Genomic DNA, 22,193 nt, shown 5'->3' on the forward strand with positions numbered 1-22,193 from the left:
AACCTTGTCTTTATTTTTCATATAACCTGTGTCGATAAAAAACACATAATCACTTATTTTATGTCCTCCCTGTTTACTTCCGTATGACAGCGCGCTGCAAGTGTTGCCAAATCCACAGTTTTTCCCCGCGGAATTGGGATACTTTTTTCACTGTTGTTGCAGGTTGTTTTTCAAATTTGTGGGTTGAAGCGACACCACTAATGCAATATTTACCCCCTGAACATGATTGGGCTAGTTTTGAGAAGCAATTGGGCGGATTTTGTTGTAAAAACCTGGAAACCCTGTTTGTGTCATTCTTTTGTGCATGCAGGTCAGTACAGAATCATGATCTGTTTATAGGCCTGCACAATTATGACAAAAATCATAATTGTTGATTATTCCCTTGAAATTGTAATTGCGATTATGCCATTGTTTGATGCAACTGCATGCCGGATTTTTATATGAACATAAACAAGCTGAAAACACTCTAACTGAAAAACTTTTCTTTAGTATTAAGCCTCAAATGTCAAATATACATCAGATTGGTTTCTTCTTTAAATTATAAAAAAGTAAAAACATGAATGGTATTATAATGTTATACTAAAACTAAAGTTAAAATAATGGGAAAAACCGTTAAGATAAAAAAAAGAAAAAAAAAAACGCATCTTAAGCACACTGAATAACATAAGTGGACGTTGAACGATTAATTGCCGTTTTGAACGATTACGTAACTGTGGCATCCATAATTGTAATCACGATTAGAAAACTGTATTAATTGGACAGCCCTAGTTTACACTGGAAATCTGATATTGGCCACATTTAAAACAAAAATGTGAATAGCTATACAAAAAAAGATCTGAGCAAAATCGAATCTATCTATCGATCTATTAGTAATCTTTTTTACTAATATCATAAATACTCATTATGTCGTCCAGCCCTACTGGAAATGCAACTGTTCAAAAAAAACTTCCTTCACTGTCCGTGGACAATCATGCACTCCATGGCAGTTAGAGGGCCTTGACTAAATTTCTTGAGTAAATTAGGGGCTAAACGATGACCTCTGGTCTCCGGCAGCATTTGAAAGAGGACGACATGGATTTTCAAATTACCTTTTAAGTTGATATGTAAGATGAATTGCCATAATGATTTCTAGTAGCGATTGAATTAGAAGCACATCCCAGACTCGCTCCAAAATAGGCTTGTTTTTATTTATAAATGTAATTAATGTGTGTCCACACATATGGAGTCCTCTGTTCGAGGCACATGAAAGCAAGAGGCTCTCATAATTGTGTTTACATCCGCAGATAAAAATCCCTGGGCTGTAATGATCAGTAATTATAAATATTTTCCCCGCGGGTTTTACAGGCCGCATCCGCATCCATTGTGAGGCAGTGAAAGCAGGTTGCATTGCTTAATTATGACATTGCACAAGACTAAATGTAGCAGTCTGCGCGCGGCAGGCTAAACACTTCCACTGGCATAATCACACTCCGAGCTGACTTTAAAGAGCTCATTACTGTTAGCTTTCTAAAGAGCGCTTTATTAAACACAGTTACCTAATAAGCATCTTTGGTGGTGCAAATTGCCCAAAATGGTAATGAGTCTGATTAGGCCACGTTTCAATTATGACAGCTTCCTCCTAGGGCAACCGCGTCCATCCACCCGCACCGAACGCCAGAGTGAGAAGAACCGGCGAAAACAGGCCTTTAATGCCATGGAATTCTGCAGGAAAGGATTGCATGGTGACGCTAGGAAAGTGCTAGAGTATATTTTAGTGACTTTGTAGTGGTTTATTTATTCATTATTGGTTTATTTTCAAACCTTTTGTGAAAATTGTGGTTGTTTTAGTGACATTTTGGGCCGGACCTTGCAGTGTGATTGGTTAAAATTGGGACAGCAATGAATTAACAGTATTTAAGTCCCGACGAATGAACAGTATTTTTAACTTTACCCAGCATCACTGTGTGTGTGTGTGTGTGTGTGTGTGTGTGTGTGTGTGTGTGTGTGTGTGTGTGTGTGTGTGTGTGTGTGTGTGTGTGTGTGTGTGTGTGTGTGTGTGTGTGTGTGTGTGTGTGTGTGTGTGTGTGTGTGAAAAAAAAAGTGCAAACCTGGTGTGTATAAATTAACAATTTAAATACAGCTCAGATGGAACTGAGGGACTCGTCTGATTTATCTATGAGTATTCAAGTAGTCAGAATGACCAAACTGCACATCTCTAGTCGATACACACACACCAGGACACACACCACTCCACCACCTCATAGCTTCCTTTCAGCAACACAGTAATGAATTGAGAATGGTGCGAGCGGCTGTCCAATTTACGCGCTGGGAAATTGGACAGAAAGAGCGCAAGCTCGCTGCTGTTTGCTTAAAATCGGCCGAGGCTAGCCAGATTAATAGATCCGAAAAGGTCAGCTTCTCTGTCTCATTGGCCATGATCACAGTGTCTGAAATTACACACTGCAGTGTATCCCCGCTCCGCTCCCCCCGCCGTCCAAACTCAGTGTGTTGATCAGTGGCAGAACTAACAGAGCCATTAGACGAGCACAGATGATCAGTAATTACTGTCAGGTTTCAGCTTGTAATAGGTGAAGGAAATATGGCATATCTTTAATCATTCAGATCAACTAATGGTTGGATGTTCAGAAGAGAAAGTTGACTATTATCTTTCTGAAATTTAGCTCATTTTTGTCATTGTGTGGTTGTGTTACTGGAGTAATTGTGATCAGCGTTTTTAGCATAAAAAAATGATACCAAAATGTCTTGCAAATCAAACATGGACAAAAACCTAATACTTGGCGTGGACTGAGTAGAATAAAAGTCTATTGTGGTTTCTGGTTTTGAATTTAATGGCCATTATATGTTTCTGAATGGCCAATAATTCATTGCACACCACATATTGTTATCAACACAAACCTAATTTCATTTTGCTTTAAGTGAACCTTTATTTATTGTATTTTGGGTCATATTTTCTTTTACTTGGGGTAGTTTTGTTCATCATTTTGAGGCTGTCTATGTTTGACATACTTCTACCTAGTGCCACTGTTTTATTATCAGTAAGATACTATTACAGTTTTGATTTTTATATTTTCCATTTTCATTTTAGTATTTTTTTATATAATATTTACTGTAGTTCATTTTGTCAGTTTTGCTTTTTTTTTTGCATCTATTGTATAAAGATATTATTTTTGTATATATATATTATTTTTGTGAATTTAACATGGTTTTCTTTGCTATCTGTGACTTCCAGAAAAGACTTGCAACCCCACCAGCACCAGATCATGTTCAAAATATTCAATGCACCTTCAGAATATCTTGTCTATTGAAGTCCCGTATGCGATCAATCAGTCTTGCCAGCTTTTGTTTGGCATCTCACCCAAATGAGTGACAATGGTCAGTGTAATCTAAGATTTTCCAGCCGTAAAGTAGACCAGCAGACAGTGGTGAATTAAACAAAAGGGGGTTTTGTGAGAAGTCAATCAGCGAAATTGAGCTTTGGGGCCTCAGGCTGGCTCCAAACATCCCTTTAATACGAATACAAGTGATTATATGACTATTCAGATTACATAGAGAAGAATTACTGTTTCTTAGGACTGACATTTGCTCTGTTCCTAAACCTAGTGAGCTGCCATGCTGCCTTCCAAGGGTGCATCCAAACTAACCTCATAATGCCCTACATAGACAGCTCTATGCATAGTATCATTTTCAAGCACATTTTTCACTCTGTATAATGAGACCTTATCGTAAAGTGTTATCAAATTTATTGAATACAAAAATAAAAAATTACGTCTGTGTAGATATTCATTTCTTGACTTTAGTTAATGTGTTATTTGTTGTTTGTTTATTGTTTGTTCATGTGAATTCACAGTGTATAATGCTTACCAATGTTATTATTGTTACCTAAAACTTTGAAAATAATTTTTGTTAACTGAAATAAAGTTGAAATAAAACAAAATATTAGATGAAAAACTTAAATTAAAAGAAATGTTGCCTTAGCAGTTCCCCCAAATAAGTTTGTTGAAGCACCAGAATTACTAACAGGAAATAAATAAACTAAAACTGAAATAAAAACAAATTTACCTTTAATAAATTAAAGCAAATTTTAAAGAGAACAAACACTAATAAATGTTTTTATAAACACTATAATAGTATATAAGTAATACTCAAATAACACTGATACATACAGACAAACATTTGTTTTAACTGCTGAAAATAACATTGTTTAATAAACGCAATAGAAGTAGTGTACACTTTTAGTTAATCTAATGTAGTTAAATTACCAAATGAGACATTATTTAAATGTTTTTGTATTTTATTTGTTTGTTTAATTGGGTATTTTGGTAGCACTTTATAATATGGTTCCATTAGTTAGCATTAGTTAACTACATTAGTTAACATGAATTAACAATAAAAAATACTTCCAAAGCATTTATTACCTTAATGTTCATTTTAACATTTACTAATACATTATTTAAGTCAAAAGTATTTGTTAATATTATTTAATAGACCCAGTGCTGATCCTAGACTTCTGGGGGCCCTACGCAAAACTGTGTTGGTGGGCGGTGGTATGGGGTCCGTGTTGTCCGTGTTTCACAGTCTCGAATCACGCTCGTAGAAAGCGCTTGAGCAACAATAGCTATGTTTCCATCACACTATTTTAATGCGTGTTTTTAAGTATCACATGAGAAACGAGTAATGGGAATGCCAAATTTTGAATAAAAATCCCTAAATTCAAAAAAAAGTTTTTATGCTCGCTTGAGGTGGTTTTCAACCTGTGCGAAAAAGGGTTGATGCGAATAATGGGAAATGAAAATGCAATTTGCAAATAAATTCCTCCAAGCGCATCGGGACGGCGAAACCTGACTAACCAGCGGACCGATCTCATTCCACAGCATCTGAAATGTTATATGGTCATTCGGAAATGAACAAGCAAAGTCTGTCATCAAAGTACTTCTGTATAATTACCTCCCAGAAATGTCTTACATGACTTCGTTCCCAAACAGCAGCATCCGCCTCCGAAAGCAATGATCGCATTCATTATGTTTCATCTGCTCGCTCTGAGGCACAAGTAATTTATTATATATGAAAATGATCATATTCTCCAACTTTTCTTAGTGATTTATAGTGCCAGTTTATCAGGAAGTGACGATTTTGTTCTCTTTGACATGTTGGATGGAAACAATGCTTGTTCACAAATATTTTACGCGATATTCCAGTTTTGCGCATAAGTTAACTTCACAACTTTGGATGGAAACCCGGCTAGTGTCTCTTCCATGGCTTGGTATGTTTTTTTAGTCTCGAGCAAGACTGTACGACATTTACATTACATGATTTGATAGATTTTTACGTAGAAAGGGCGACAATGCCCTGCATTAAAAGAAACGATCATTCATGTTTTCCTAACCGCTGACCAAATTCAAAAACGAAACTAAAATGAAATCATCTTTGAGAGCAAGAGGGGGTCCCTGGTGTTTCGGGGGCCCTACGCAGCTTGTATATTTTGCGTATAGGGAGGATCGGCTCTGAATGGACCTGACATGAACATTTATAAAAAATTATAAATAGTGTACCAAATGCATTGCTCGGTCTTAGTTAACTCCCTTTTAACTAACTAATAAGGACTAACTAATAGGAATTAAAGTGTTGCCTTTCTTTGAATTATGTCTAGCCAATATATTGGTTGATTGCTAAGACTTTATGAACTACGACATGATTGTAGACTTTAGTCTGGTCACAGGAGCCACACTGTTGATGTTCATGTTCCCTAAGAAGTTAGCGAGCTCACCGATGACAGATTAGAGAGGCCCGAGCGACACTTTTATACCTCTAGTAGCGATAAGGATGTGTTTTGGTGTTATTTATGTTTGTCACACAGTGCTAACTGAAACTTGAGCTCAGTGTGGACTGGAACGATGCTGATGATTTAGAGGAGTAGAAACTCAGACTACACATGATTCATCTTCTGCTTCTCTCTCTCTCTCTCTCTCTCTCTCTCTCTCTGCATCTCGTTTTCCTCCTCCATCGTTCAATTATAATCCTCAAATCTTTCTCAAACGGTGCCATCGCAAAAAGCTCCCAATTCATGTTTAAACAAGCTATAGGGACAACACTGTCTGAAGGGTCAAAGTAAGCATATTGAATAAAAATAGAAGCAATTTACAAAAACTGGCACATACATGAGGTGAGTACTTGAATTCAAAGTGTCCAGAGCGACTCACTATTCCCCTTTAAAATAATTCCTTGATGTCTCATTTCCAGCTGCTTTAATCTTGTCGAGAAAGGTTTTATTTTTGTAATGGCTCGGTAATAGTGACGGGAAGTGAATTTGTTCTTTGTTCGAGTGTAGTGCGTTTCATAAAACCCATCAAACCGCGAGACGAGAGCATTGTTTGAAATCTCTCTGTGTGCACCGCAGAGGATTTCAACCTCTTGAAATATCTTACTTTGTTGTAGAGCAAGTTAACACCCACATTCCTCACAAAGACCTGCCTGTGAGAGGAGCCATATATAAATGTATATATTCCAAAGTGGAACTTGAAAGAAGAGTAATAAATGCATTAACAAGTGGATGTACAGAGGCAGGGAGATAGTCGGTCTGCTGAATTCCCAAGGTGATAACAAAAATGCAAAGCTTATCCTCAGATGATAGCAAATATGCATATTTGTTTAATAGGTTATTGAAGGACAACAATCAATATTTACAAGCAGATATTTGTATTAAAAATACTAAGATTTGATATCAAATTTCTTGTTTGCATGTATATTTTATACATGCACAGTCAAAACTCTTGTCAGTAAATGTCTAATATTTTATTTAACCTCATCAATACAGTAGTAAACCCACTGAAAAAAAAATATGTAGGATTTACTATTTTTACTCAGAAATTGCTAGTAAATTTTTTATAAATAATTACAAAGAAATGACAAGTGACCAGGGTATCAAAACCATAAATGTTTTTGCTACATGAATTAAAAGAAACTGAAGATTAGCAAAAAATTAATGAAGGGGGGGAAAAATTCTCATTTTAATTTAGTTTAACTTTGTGCTAATATAACTAAAACGGATATAAATTAATAAAAACATATATATATAAATATATAAAAAAAATCAACTACATTCAAAATTAAATATGAAAAACTTAACTGTAATAGTGTCTCAATGACACTACTAATGCAACATGGAGTAGAAAGACTGAAGTAATATTTTCTTGTAAAATTTACTCCAATAATCTCTTATTTACTAGTTAAAAAAATTACTTTTTACTGTGCACTTTTTTCTTTTCTTTTTCTTTTCCTTAACGCAAAGCAACAAAAAGCAGCAAACCACAGTGTGTAAAATCAAATTTGTCTGCACAGTTAAATGCATGAGAATCTGTTGAAATAATTATTGTCACGTCACTTAGATGACATGTCACTTTCATCACCATAATTGCACCAAATAATTTTATTTTTTACATTTGCATGCAGCAATTTTGCACTTAAAAATGCTCACACTAGAGACCTGGTTTTGGAAATTGAATAAGGGAAAGTCTGGACTATGATAATGAAATGTATGTATTGCTAGCAAGCATGACATAGGCGTTACATTGCTTATCAGTTGATAATCATGCTAGAACTGACATCTGTCTAGATTTGCGGCCCTGGTTTTATCCCTGGGCTTTATTAATGGGCTTGCTGGCATGTCTGCCATGTTCTTGCCAGCTTTCTTTGTCTTCAGCCTTTCTTAGTCATTAACTCGCGGGCCTGACAGCCTTGCCAGCCAAAGCAGCGATCCCTTTGACTAAAACCTTGTAAATTAACACAATTAGCTCAGCATCATCCTGCTAATTAGCTGTGTGTGTGTGTGTGTGTGTGTGTGTGTGTGTGTGTGTGTGTGTGTGTGTGTGTGTGGTGTCTGGCCAGGCTGCTGGGGGATTCAGGCGAGGGAAAACCACATGCCCATCTTCTATTGTGGAGAAAGTGCTCTGATATACACACAATACACTGATGGGGTATCAAAGGGGATTTATTTATAGAGATATAGTGAGTAGACATCCCAGACTCTGCAAATGCAACTAGGGCTAGGTTATATATTAAATGTTTAGGTTATATTTGTGATGATTTTGCTGGTGATGCAAAATTAAGTGATATTGCAAATGTAGTGACTTCAGTGAACTTTTAAATTGCTCATTAAGTGACTGAAAGACTATGTAATTAGAGTAGTTTCACGATCCTTTATGTCTCATTAAAAAGATTTCTGCTTCAGTAGTGAAAGCAGCATTTGAGTTGGTAAGTTTGATTAATTTCCATAAACCTGTTCAAAGTGTCCATTTCCATGAATTAAAATGATTTTGTTTCATTGCTCAATGTTCACAGCTGCTGTATTTTTCATATATTAAAATGTTATATTAAAAATATGTGCATGTAAATATTGCATTGTTGTTTTAACTCTATATTGATATATTGGTGGAAAACCTGGTTGTTTTTAACTAGATCTGTACTATATTTAGCTTCTTGCTATATATATATATATATATATATATATATATATATATATATATATATATATATATATATATAAATATAAAATAAAAGTTTATGTAATGTGTGTGTACTGTGTATATATATTAAGTATATATAAATACACACACGTACAGTGTATATTTTGAAAATATTTACTTGTATTTACATATATTTTATATACAAATATAACATATTTTTGTTAAATATATACATACATGTGTGTATTTATATATACATAATAAAATACACAGTACACACACATATATTATGTAAACAAAAACATTTATTTTTGATTGTGATTAAATCGTGATTAATCGTTCGACAGTACTAATATATATATATATATATATATATATACAGTATATATATATATATATATATATATATATATATATATATATATATATGTACTGGGTGCGATTTGTGAAAAAAAAACAGGGGGGATGCTTTTGAAATTTTTTATGAAATGCTTTTAATACGACGGAAAATGTATTTAGTGTAATATCAGTTTAATAAAAACATTGTAGGCCTACATTAGGCCTATTAATTGTAATGATTTCATGTCCACGGTTATTCAAACAGCAAATTATATAGAGAAAGTGAGCAAAGAACACAACAGAGCTTTTTGGGAAATCCTCCCATTCCCCCCTGCCTATATATATATATATATATATATAGGTGTTATATATATATATATATATATAATTACTATTAGCATTACATTAGCTATCAATTTCGAGTTTAATAGTTCTATTGTTTATTCTAACCGATAACAGATTTATTTTATTTATGATGCACGTTACAAGGAGTGGTCATGTGTTTATATCATGTTTTGAGAGGTATGTTAAGTTTTAAATACCCAATTGCCATTGAGTACAGGAAAAAAGTGCAGTCTTTAGGTAATTTGACAGGCTTTAGAGATCAAGGTACATGGGCACATGGCTAAAAGCTTGTAAACAGCGTCGTGTTCTGTGACATCTTCTTTCTTCTTTGTGCCTTGAATAGAGTTTGTGAGTGCTTGGGCCCAGTAAGCTCAGATAAGCGGGAGGTGTGTGCACAATAACACGCCTGCTGGACACTGCAGCCGAACGCTGTTGTCATCAGAAGTCTATCTACAGACGGCTAGAGTGTGCGTGCGACCACCCCCGTCATCCCGTCGGCTCTTGAGTAAATGTCTCTTTGATAATCCCATGATGTGTCTAAGATGACAGCGTATGTAACTGCTTGTGTTTGCAGATGGAGTTTGGGATTAAACTTGATGGTGGCTTTTGAGCCCCGGAGCCAATAAAAGACAGATGCTGCGGAGAGAAAAGACAGCGAGAAAGAGAGATGCAGAACACAGAGCATCAGAGTAAAAGGAGGAGAGAGAAAGGGGAGCATTAGAGCGAACGAGAGGGAGGCAGGCATGTTTTTTCCCCCTTTCCAGTTCCCTGTGCTCCGGGAGGCAGGCGGGCGGCAGACAGAAAGCTGTTGTAATTCATGCCGTGCTGTGAGTTTGTGTGATGAAAGCAGTAGAGCGCTGCCTGGGAGATTGCTTTGCTGCACTCCTCCAAGCAGATTTGAAACTGTCTGGGACTGCTTTAGATGAGAGTTGGGATTATAGAGTGACCTGCGATGTCTGTGTCACTCGGCTGTGTGCAGGGTGCATTATACTGTGCTAACCAGGTGTTGGAGGCCCAAATCTGCACTGTTCCTGCGATACCAACTGTCAGCAGTGTCTGCGATATGAAGCCAGGACTCTCGGAGAGCTGGAAGGGGGAAAATGGAAATAATATTTTACTCTTGTTGTTGCTATTTGTGTGTATTTTGTTTCTTTTCAATAGCAGTTGCTTATTGGATCATTGACTCTAACTAGTCAAAAAAGAAAACCCTGAAAATCCCAGAGGTCGACCAGTGGGTTTTTAATGGCCAGCACTAATTTCTGTATAACACTTATTTTTTTGCAATATTTACAGTACTGTAAAAAATTTTGAAAACAGAATATATGCATGAAAATGTCTTTACACATTATGTAATTAACATTTAAAGGCCATAACTGTGCAAAATTCACTAAAAATTGTACTACAGATCAACACTAAGACACATTACCACTTCCATTACAGTTATCAACTAAGTTTCAGTCATTTCAGATAAATTAGCAAGGCAGATCTAGCAGCTTCTATTCATGAGTGCAAGTTTCTTACCCCTGCTTGTTTTTGTTTGTTGATTGTTTAGGCTTAAAGATGCAGTGGACCCAAGAGCATGCGCAGTGGGCCGAGCAACATTTTGACATCTCATCCACCACACGTTCCCCCGCACATAAAGCAGAGGCATACCGCGGACACCTGCAGCGGACCTACCAGTATGCCTGGGCCAATGACGATATATCAGCACTGACAGCTTCCAACCTTCTGAAGAAGTACGCAGAGAAGTATTCTGGTATTTTGGAGGGTCCCAGCGAGCGGGCGCTCCTGTGCTCATACTCCGAGAGCGCCCCAGGACTCTTGAACGGACGTAAGTCGGAGAGCGAAGCATGGCAGGAGGGGATCTACCCAATGAGCTGTGCTGCAGATGTGGTTTCTGCAAGTAAGACTGGCATGACGGCTGCCCTGCCTCCTCCAGATGTGACGGCAAGTGTCGGCAGCTCCACAGGGGTGGCGAGTAGCTTGAGCGAGCCCAGCTACTCCAGCAGTAACTGCGGGAATCATGCGTCTACTGCACTGCACTCGGGGATCCCCTCTCAGGAATTCGCTAGCAGTTACAATGGCTCGTACTTGCATTGCACTTACAGTGGCGGCCAAAGCACACCAGCTCTCCCGTCCCCACATCCCTCACCTTTGCACAGCGCTGGGCTCCTTCAGCCTCCACCTCCAACTCTAGTGCCCAGCTACAATGCAAGTTCCCCCAATCTCTCCAGTTACAATTACCCTCCAGCAGGTTATCCCCCACAGACTGCTGTTGCCCCAGGCTACAGCCCAGGTGGAGCACCCCCTCCCTCAGCTTACTTGCCCTCAGGCATTGCTGCCCCCACTCCCCTACCCCCTTCCACCCTTCCTGGTTACTCCTACCAGTCCCACAACCATGCACCAATTGCACCAACACCTTTGAACGGCAGCTCGGCCAACACACTGAAAAGAAAAGCGTTTTACATGACAGGCCAGGGAGATATGGACTCCAGTTATGGAAATTTCAACTACAGCCAGCAGCGTTCTGCTCATAGCCCCATGTACAGGATGCCAGACAACAGTCTTGTTGACTCAACCAGAGGGAATGGATTTGACAGGAACGCTGATACATCATCTTTGGCGTTTAAGCCCACAAAGCAGTCAATGCCACCGGATCAGCAGCGGAAATTCGGCAGCCAGTCCATCAGGGCACTAACCCCTCCTTCTTATGGATCCTCCAAAGGTTCCTTGGGATCCCTGCGGCCAGGCGAGTCATTTGGAAAGTTTGGTTCCCCGGTTTTGAGTGACCACGGTGATGACAACAGACAGCATCACCCCCATTCCATTGGCACGGCCACTTCATCCAGCCACCCTGCTGAGGAGCAGTTAAAAAACAGCGATGCTAGTTTGGTAGAGATGGTCACCACTGAGATTCTGCAGCAGACACCTCCTGTGGACTGGAGTGACATTGCTGGACTGGAGATGGCAAAAGCCACCATCAAAGATGAGGTCCTGTGGCCTATTCTGAGGCCAGACATGTACAGCGGTATGGCCACATTACCTCGCAGCATCCTTCTCTTTGGACCTCAGGGCACGGGCCGGACTCTGCTTGGCCGGTGTATGGCCAGTCAGCTTGGCGCAGCTTTCCTCCTCCTTAGTGGCTCCGCACTGGTCACAAAATGGCTTGGAGAGGCTGAGAAAATCGTCCAGGCCTCGTTCCTTGTGGCTCGCTGCCGGCAGCCCTCAGTGGTTTTCATCAGCGATGTAGATCTGCTGTTGTCTGCTCAGTTGAGCGAAGAAAGTCCTGTGAACCGAATCAAGAGTGAACTCCTCCTCCAGCTAGATGGAGTTCTAAGTTCTCCAGAGGAACATGTTCTAGTAGTATGTTCCACCAGCAAACCCGAAGAGATCGATGAGTCTCTACGAAGGTACTTTGTTAAGCGGTTGCTCGTCCCCTTACCAGATGCCACCGCACGACACCAGATAATCAGCCAGCTGCTCTCACAGCACAACTACTGCCTCAGCGACAAAGAGGTTGCGCTGCTTGTTCAGCGGACAGACGGCTTCTCCGGGTTGGATGTGGTCCGACTTTGCCAGGAGGCCATGGTTGGTCCTCTCCATGGTATGTCTGGCACAGACCTTTCCGGAATGATGCCAGCTCAGATGAGACCGGTGTCATACCAAGACTTTGAGAATGTGTTTTGCAAAATCCAGCCCAGCATATCACAGAAAGAACTTGATACATACACTGAATGGAATAAGATGTTTGGTTGTAGTCAGTAAAGAGCAAGGGCGTAATGAAATCTGTGGGGTGACCTCCTCTACTATAAGAGGGGATACAATTCAGAATTCTTTGGGTGACACATACAGTGTGGTTATTACAAATGTAGATGACCTCTAAAGAAGAACCTGAAGGATGGTCAGATACAGTTGAATGATGCATGGCTGTACTTAAGTCAAGGTCTGGCCCTTTGCACATAATCCAGACAGAGAAATACTGTTTTCTGGGCTCAGTACTGCAGACGCAGAGCTCCGCTTAACAAGGAACTCTGTAAGTGAGGACAAACTTCTTTGTGTGTATATATCATTCTGCTGTTTTTGACATTTTGTTGCTATGAAGTGCCTGAAGTGGTGCTTTATTGATTTGGATTTGTTTGCCTCACCATCTACATTGGTGGCATGTGCTAATATAGAGAGCTTTAACATGAAATTAAATCAGACATGTTCTGCTTTTCGTTCCTTTCCTTGTTTTCGACACTTCTCTCAAAAGAACAACAGTATTCCTCAATCAAGTCTGACCTGTAGACCCCAGGAAGGGCAGGAGAAGGTCCATGTTGTACTTTGAATCTGGATCCTAAGTTATGAAATTCGTTTGTGTTTGATTTTCTTCAAAAACTCAGGAAAGTGATTGTGATTTGTACAGTACCTCAAAAAAGATTATGCGATAGCACTACATACTGCTGACTACATTGGGATTGGTTTCTAATTTGCTTCTTCTAAAATTCTAGGTTTACCTCTACCATTTAAAAAAAATGAAAAGGATATGACTATGAATGTAACCAGAACATTTCTGGGTTGTTTAGAAGAAAAATTTGGGGAGTTTCTTTTACTTCCGTTATATTCTTATTGTTCTTTCTAAATTACGTTTAAATTCCATTGTGGACATTGCTTTAAGTTTTGAAAGCAGAATTGTGTGCCAGTATTGACTACAGCACCTGTTCCTCCCTTCAGTTCAGACTCTACGACGAACGCTCAGAGATGGGCACTATTTGTTGTGTAGACAAGGTTCATCCAAAACAACATCCAAGCCAGAGTATGCAGTAGACGTCAACATTTGCGATTTCGTCTCCTTTCTGTACAATAGAGTTGAGGTGAACCAAAACTGTACGAAGAGGCTACCAGATTCTTGAAGTGGAAATATTTTCACATTCTTCGTAAAAGTTGCGTATGTTTCGTTTTTGTTTCGGACTCTGTCCTGCTGCTGTGTGATGTTGGTGTAAAGATATCTGAAGGATCCACGTGTACCCTGCATTCTGTTCTACCTCAGTTTAGCACTATTTTCTCTGCAACTAGAACAGAAAGATTAGAGCTTGGTGTCTTCAACCTCTTTAGGTTTGCTCTGCTCTGAAGCCTCCATAAAGAACAAGATGCCTTTTTTCAGAAAAAAAAAGAAAAAAAAAGAAAAGAAACAACAAATGTTTGTCTCACACTACCTGTGCAATTCTTCTGCTTTGAGTGCCCAGATGACTCTGAACACCCCTTTGTGTAAACATACACACATATTATTGATAGGGGTCTCTGTGGTGCCATTTACTGGGGCCACGTTGCCTAAAGCCAGAAACATACTCTACGCAAGTATGCTAGTGCTTATAGCAATGAAGTTTTAAAGATTGATAGCGTTGTTGCTTTCCAAAATGCGTCAGACTGCAATTCATAACATAATGCTAGTGACACTAGAATCATTACTATAAACTTTTTCTACATTTATGCTGCGTCCCAATTTGCATACTGTTTGTCCTAAATAGTGTTCAAAATTATAATTGCTGTGTCCCAAATGGTTGTAGGCCTGTGTTGAAATGAGTGTTTCAAAGGTACTCATGTGGTTCCAGGGACACTTTAGCAGGTAATATTGCCCACAACCCAACCCATCAATTAGAACACTAAAAAGTGTTTAAAACTACAAACATGGTGGACATGCGAGACCGATGGTTAAGTAGGGAAAGTTTGTGATTATTAATCAGTATCTAATCTGTTAATATATATGTAATGTTAACCACATTATTATATAACATTGTGAGCTTTTGAAATGGTTTGTTTGGTCATTCACTTTTAAATGCATCATTATGCAAACAGACTGGCAGATCAATGTGCTACTTAATTTCTCTCCAATATGGTAGAAAACTAAATTAAATGCAATGTGGAGGATGTTAACTGTGACAAGATGATTGACAGGGTAGTTTAAACAATGATGGAATACACACAACCAAGCAACAGAGCGGTCTGTTGAAGATGCAGCTATGATGAAATTGTATGTACCAAAGAGAAAATACTTTTAGGGCTTAGTATAATGTCGGTGAATTGGGATGCAGCATCAGTACAGCTACTATAATGGTGGCACAAGAGTTTATTTATAGAATGATTGAGCTAGTTAATCAAACTCTTTATATTTTTATGTTTGTACACCCAGTTTCCTAGTGCAGACATCTGAAGGAAACTCTATCGCCCCTTGAGTATGGAGGTATCTTTCCTCCACAATATTGCAAGTATGTGCAACAGGCTCTTGCAATGCTTTAACTAAGCTTTTGCATTTGTGTACTTGCATACAGTATGTTTCTAGCCCAAGGTAGCACAGGATGTTGGTAACTGTAAGAGGAAACTTGTGTTTGAATGTATTTTTGTTTGTTTCTTGATATGTTTACTTTCTCTGATCGTTTGTCAGCTTTTTTTGTCTAGCACTAGAGAGTTGAAGCGATGTGTTCCCACAATCGGCCTCTCTCTTTTTCTACCTTTATCTCATGTCTCAAATGGTTTTTTTTGTCCACTGCAGTGTAATTTGACACCATTTTTAGGTGCTTATTTAGCAGTTGGAGGCACCAGACCTCCAATACATGTGTGTGTATATATATGACATATCCTTAAAGAAATATCTGCTTTTTTGACAGACATCCAGATAGTCTTTTCAGTAGCTGTGAGACACCACTTTCTTCACAATGTTCGTAAAGTGATATGTACACCCAAAGGACTACGATTTCTAACCTTGTTTTGTCGTCTAAAGTGGTATTTTCATTCTGCTTTCTTGTTTTTGTTTTGTGTTGTTTTGAAGAAAAGTTACTATTGTGCAATTTGTCAAATGCACTTTTAACGTTTTGTCTTAAAGGGGTCATATGACGTTGCTAAAAAAGAACGTTATTTTGTGTATTTGGTGTAATGCAATGTGTTTATGCAGTTTAAGGTTAAAAAAACATTATTTACCACATACTGTACATTATTGTTTCTCCTCTATGCCCCACCTTTCTGAAACGCATCGATTTTTACAAAACTCAGCGGTCTGAAAAACGAGGTGTAAGCTGAATGGTCAGCTCTCCAGTGCATTGTTATTGGCTGAATACCTCAAGCGTGTGATAGAAATGTTAAGCCCCTTAATGTACTGTGATGCCTTCGACAAAACAAAACAAATAAAACCCATTACAATTGAGGCACTTGTTGCATGCAGTGGGGACATAATTACAGATTATAATCTTTTTACGCGCTGCATTCCATTGCACTGCGTAAACATCAATCCATGTCTGCATTTGTGATTGGAGAAATAAAAAACATGCGCTACTCTACACTGCTCAAAACTAGCGTTTGAATCATCATTGGCAAATTCTTTAAATATGAAATCATACTTACAGGCTGTGAGTCAGAACAGACGGCATTGTAGTCTACTCTCCCAGGAAACAGTCCTCGTCCTCCGTAAAATGCACTTCACACAGCTCTGGAAAAGTGTTGTAAAAACAACTTAACCACTGATTTCTAGTTGTGTACTCTTTTGGAAGGCCAAACAAAGTAGTTTTGCTTTCACAACGAGAAACAGCGTCTCCACAACATGGCGGCAGCGGCAACAATACTACAGCAAGAATCAAAGGTACTCCTCCTTTCTTTGCGTGAACATTTGGGCGGTGTTATGCAAATCTTCCCACACAGTGACGTAGAGATGTGGGGGCGTGTTTAAGCAAGGCGTTTCAGGGGGGCGTGGACGAGTCTTAAATTTAATAAAGAATATCTTTTTGTGTTTGAGACTTTAGTCATTGCAACTTTAGGGATCTTATCTATTCACAAACAGCTTGTAACACTCCAAAGAGAAAGGAAAACTTGAAATCGCATCATATGACCCCTTTAAAGCCCATCACACTTAATTGTCCTCCCTCAAAACCAAAGCCAACAAAACTATCACAAACGATCACAAACTGATCCATATCTCTGAAGATTTGAAGCCTAAATGCCCTTGAACAAAACATATTACTAAAATGTTATTCTTGAAAGCTCTTTGTAATTGGTTAAAGGAATGTTCTTGACAGCATTATAATATCAGTTAGGACAGAAAATATTTTCGGGCTCAACACTCCTTTTAATGCAAACCGAGGTCACTGTAACATTTACAAGAACATGGGGCCAGTTATTTTTAGACAACTTATCAACTTATAGACTAGTTTGATTTAATATAATTTGCTATCTTTGTTAAAGCTGTATCCAATTTTTTAACTTCAGTGTCATGACCGTGTACAGTAAAGCTCACAGGAATTATCACGATATTCAGGCGTTCACCCACTAGAAAAGTATTCCCACTTCAGAAAGGTCAATTTAAACAAATTTACAGCTTTGTGCTGCATAATTCATGTAAGTGCTTTAACAAAAATGCTTTTAAACCCTCCAGCACTCTTGACCTGTTTACTTCCATTCGAAGTGTTACTGTAACTATGAATTTTGATTTGTTTTTTTAAAAACTGAGGGATTAGCCCAAATTATTTTCAGAGGTAATCAATATTATGCCGTCGATAGAGATTAGCTTGCATTGAACCGGAACATTCCTTTAATTGATTGCAAAGAAAAAGGAAATGTGGGAACATCCATAAAGTGCAACATTATAAAGCACATCTCCTGTGTAGCTATACACACACTTGATTTTTTTCTGTTCTCCTCCGGTTTGTGTGTTAATTTGCTTCAGCGCCGTTGTGGATGGTTGTTTCTTTCAAGTGTCACCAGTGTTTGTTTTTCAACCATTGTTCTTTATGACCATTTCTACCTCATTGCTACATATTGACATGTAGTACCTATGTTCTGTCTTTTTTGAATGTCACACATTTGTATAAAAGAAAATAAAAAAATTAAAAAATAAGAAAAACGTATAAAAACATTTTATACGAACAAAAAAGAAAGGAAAAAAAAAGGCTTGTTCTTTAAGTTGAGCAGTCTACCTCAGAAAGACTGGCTGTCCGTACACTGAGCAGTGGAGTAGCTGCACACACTGAAAAGACACATTAGGCAGAGACGATGCACACTGACCACACAAACTCGACGATTCGTTATGCCACTGCGATCTGGGATATTGTGGACTGTATAGGTCTTCTCCAAGGTCTCTACATGCAAATATTTCCTTTCATTTTTCAATTGAAGTAAATCACTTTCCCCCTTTGTGAACTGTAGTGTGCATGTGGATGTGTGTGAACTTATTATGAAGTGTGTAAGTGTGCATTTTTCTATATGAAAATTCTATATGAAATGTAGGTACATTTCATATACCATATTTGTACATTGGATACACTTGCACATTTGTGTACTTAATGTACATTTGTTATTAGTGTAACATTTTGAAACGCACCACATACATGTTACTATGTGTGTGTATGTACAATATTGCCATAATTACATTCAACGTAAATGTATTTTCATGTGTGCATAGGGACAAAGGACAATAAAAGATCATTCAAATGCTTTTGAAACGTCGTGTTTTATTTTTCATTTCTGTTGCATTCCAGATGCATCACAATTTTTAGTTGTTTAATTTCCCTATGGATCTCTCAATGCTTTTGCTTTTCTGCATTGAAATTAAATGAAATGGTAACTAGAAAGATGTATTTGAGAGAGACCTATACAATGCACAATATATCAAAAGTTAAGGTTTTTTCCCCCTGTTTGTGTGTGTGTGTGTGTGTGTGTGTGTGTGTGTGTGTGTGTGTGTGTGAACTTCCACTAGTAAATAAAAAAATTAATAGTTACTCATAAGTGGGCACCAGCATAACATCCAGTAAATTTTTATTTTGTTTGGAAATGCACACTCATTGTCATGTGTGAATGTACAAATTTATAAATGCTAATGGGCTTTTCAGGAGCCAGCATCTGTACAAAACTATTAATTAATTTTTATTTCACTCTCTCAATCAGCTGCAAATACAGCTTAAATTATTTAAGATCATTTAAGGATGCTTTTCTGTAAAGCAGCTTTGATTGTGAAAAGCACTCTTTTTTTCTTTGTTTTTGCAACATTCAATACATAATTTTTGATATTTATATACATACTCTGAATTGGTGTATACATGATATACTGTGGATAAAAGTACATAAAAAACCCTGAGTTTGGATTCTGTCTTAAGTTCCCTTAGTAGTATATTAGTGCACTACTTTGGACAGAGCCTTTGAGTGGTTTAAAAAAAAAAAAATTGAATCGGTTTATTGTAAAAGTTTTATGATTGTTTTTGCTTCTGAAATTATAGCTGTAAAACTAGTGACATCTTGAAACTTGAAAATCATCACTACATTTAACTATACAATGTTGCTAATTGTTTTATCATCATAGACTCAGTACACTGAGACTGTAGAAAAGGCCTGAAGTTGTTCTTTGGTAAAGTTTTTACAATGCAACCCATTTAAAGGCCTGCACACTTTTGCATTAAACAAAGACTAAAGCTTTTAAAGCATGATACCTGGAGTTTAAGCAGCACATTTCCAGCGTGTCCGCCTTAAAACGAGTTGTCCTGATGCTAACCGGCATTACGCATTTGAAAGATGACCATTAGCATCTGTTACTAAAACCATTTGCTGCATTTCTTAAATACAGTTTCCATTGTTTGTGCTATTTAATTTTTCTTCCTTTCGAATAAGACATTCCATTAATGCCCTGGACCCCCCCCCCCCCTTTTTTTTGATGGCATAATTATGTAGTTGGATGGTCTATGCGTGGGAAGCTGCAGTACAATTAACATTGGGAAGTTGGTGCATTTGGTGCCCATGGCCGTTTCATTTGTAAAGAGCTGTGTGTCATTTCCACGGCTGTACATGTTAAAATACTCTCTCCTAATGGATGCAATTCAACCGGGTCCTCCACAGAAACGCAGGGAGCGCGCTCACGACAAGGGGACGATGAGAAGTATTTTTTATTAGGGGATTATATTTGTAATTTATGTCTTAAATACAGAAAGAAGGTGAGCGTCACATGCAGTTTGTGTTTATGGCCTCTTCGTGGGAAGATAAATTCACACAAACGCCTTCAGAATCTGACACTAATGGGAGACACGTTGTAATTTCTTTCTCATTTTGACTGTACATTTCCTTTTTATCTCAAATACTTGGAAGGTTGCCTCAGTGTTCATTAAAATGCAATTAATTCTGCAATTGCTGTTGAGAGCATGGTGTCTGCAAGTCTCCTTTACTTCGATATAGGTCACAGCATGGCAGCCAATACCAGCTAGTGTTGCTGAGTCATGCATCGACTGATGTTGGCTTCTAATCAGGAGGCTTTGGCACCATCAAAAGTCACTTTTTATTTCCTTAAGCTCGTCCTTAATGCCACAGCACACATTTATATTGCTCAGCAACATTTAATGCTTTATATTTTATTTATAAATATGATTGGGCCAATGAATGCATATCCAATAGAAATGAATTCATACATAAATGGCAAGACAACAGTAGGTTAACATGGTAATTAGTTTTCTAAAATCAAATATGCACTAATATGCATAATTTTCCTGAGCAGTATATATATATATATATATATATATATATATATATATATATATATATATATATATATATATATATATATATATATATATATAATTATTATTTTATTTTTTACAGAGGAGGTTTGGATTTCTCTTTTTGTTTAATTCACTCCATAACTCAAAAGATACTGTCAAATGTCAGGTGAAATTTTTTTAAAAAAAATAATTTTCACCATGTTTTTAGGAATAAAATGTTGAATAAAATCAGGTAAATTATGCATAAATAAACCCTTTGGTAAAAAAATAAATAAATAAACATTGTCATACGACTACTATTGCAGCCATATATAGGTACTGTATTGTGCATAATATGCAAATTCTCTATGCATGCAATACCTACTACATTTGCTAAAAATGTGTAATCTACACAACAGAACATACTGTCTCATACATATACATACACACACACACAAGATAACAACTGATTTCTTTTCTCTTTCTTGAGTCATTTAATCGCAGTCCAAGAGTTAAACCAACTGTATGTAGTTCTGTGTATTTTTTGCGACTTTGGAGTCCGCTACAGTTAAGTGAATGGAATTAATCACTCTGGTAATTACAGTGGATGGCTGTACATACAGACAAGTCTTCAAGGTCAGCAAACAAAAGTATAACACGCCGGTACAGGGAAGGAGACCAGAGGCCATTTTCTGAATGGATGTCAATAGAAGACAGGCTTCACTACGATGAATAAACTGCTTTAATTGGAAACAGCGTTTAATGAATTGACACTCTTCAGCGTGTGTCAGTGTGCCATTAAACATTCGTTTTGAATGATTCTATTTTAGAGTTTATGAAAAAATGCTGTTTTATAAATGGTAACAGACAATTTTGCTACAGGTAGCATTCAATTTCATGGCACTTATCATTCATTTCTATGAGTAGCTATCTACAAACAACGATTAACTGGAGTGCAGCTCTTATAGAAATTCAACGACGTCAAGGCTGTGATGTGATTGCTTATCAAGGCACATGTGATCCAAATCTTACTCTTTCTTCAATGGTACAGCCGTGGAGGTTGGTATTTCCCAATAAGACCATTTCGGTCTAGTTTGTAAAGATTGCCTGCTTTATAGATATTACTGGACAAAGCCAACTGATGAAACACATACATTATACATTCACAAATAACAAATAAGTGGTATAGGAAAAATAAAGTTGTGTGGAACAAACCAGACTCCAGTAATTAGGACCTAAATGTTGTAAATATAAAAGCTCCATTAGCGTTGTGTCCTCATTAGCATTCTGATGAAAGTGAAGTAAAAATAAAAATACTAGCCTATATAAAACAAATTAGACTTCAGCCGTTAGGACATATTTTGTAAATATCAAAGATTTGTTATACTTGCCACTTGTTATAGCGTTAGCATCCTCATTAGCATTCTGGTGAAAATGAAGTAGAAAGTCTGTACTGGATAAAATCAACTGAACAAATACACATGCACAAATAAAAAATAAATGATAATGGGACAAATAAAGTTGTGTAAAACATATTAGACTTGAGTTATTAGGACCTAAATTCATTAGC

At 37.5% G+C, this 22,193-nt stretch overlaps 1 protein-coding gene across 2 annotated transcripts in view; it reads left to right on the forward strand.

Annotated features, from left to right (window-relative positions):
* The window catches only part of LOC109072005 (fidgetin-like), a 65,448-nt gene extending 48,995 nt beyond the window's left edge, over nt 1-16,453 (forward strand). For both annotated transcript variants that reach the window (XM_042731876.1, XM_042731875.1), the window contains exon 2: nt 10,696-16,453. In XM_042731876.1, coding sequence (XP_042587810.1) covers nt 10,704-12,908 — 2,205 coding nt within the window. In that variant the 5' untranslated portion in view covers nt 10,696-10,703 and the 3' untranslated portion in view covers nt 12,909-16,453. The remainder of the gene's footprint in view (nt 1-10,695) is intronic.
* The last annotated feature ends 5,740 nt before the right edge of the window (nt 16,454-22,193 follow it).

The sequence above is a fragment of the Cyprinus carpio genome, chromosome B9 (assembly GCF_018340385.1).
Source record: "Cyprinus carpio isolate SPL01 chromosome B9, ASM1834038v1, whole genome shotgun sequence".
In the NCBI taxonomy this organism is placed as follows: domain Eukaryota; kingdom Metazoa; phylum Chordata; class Actinopteri; order Cypriniformes; family Cyprinidae; genus Cyprinus; species Cyprinus carpio.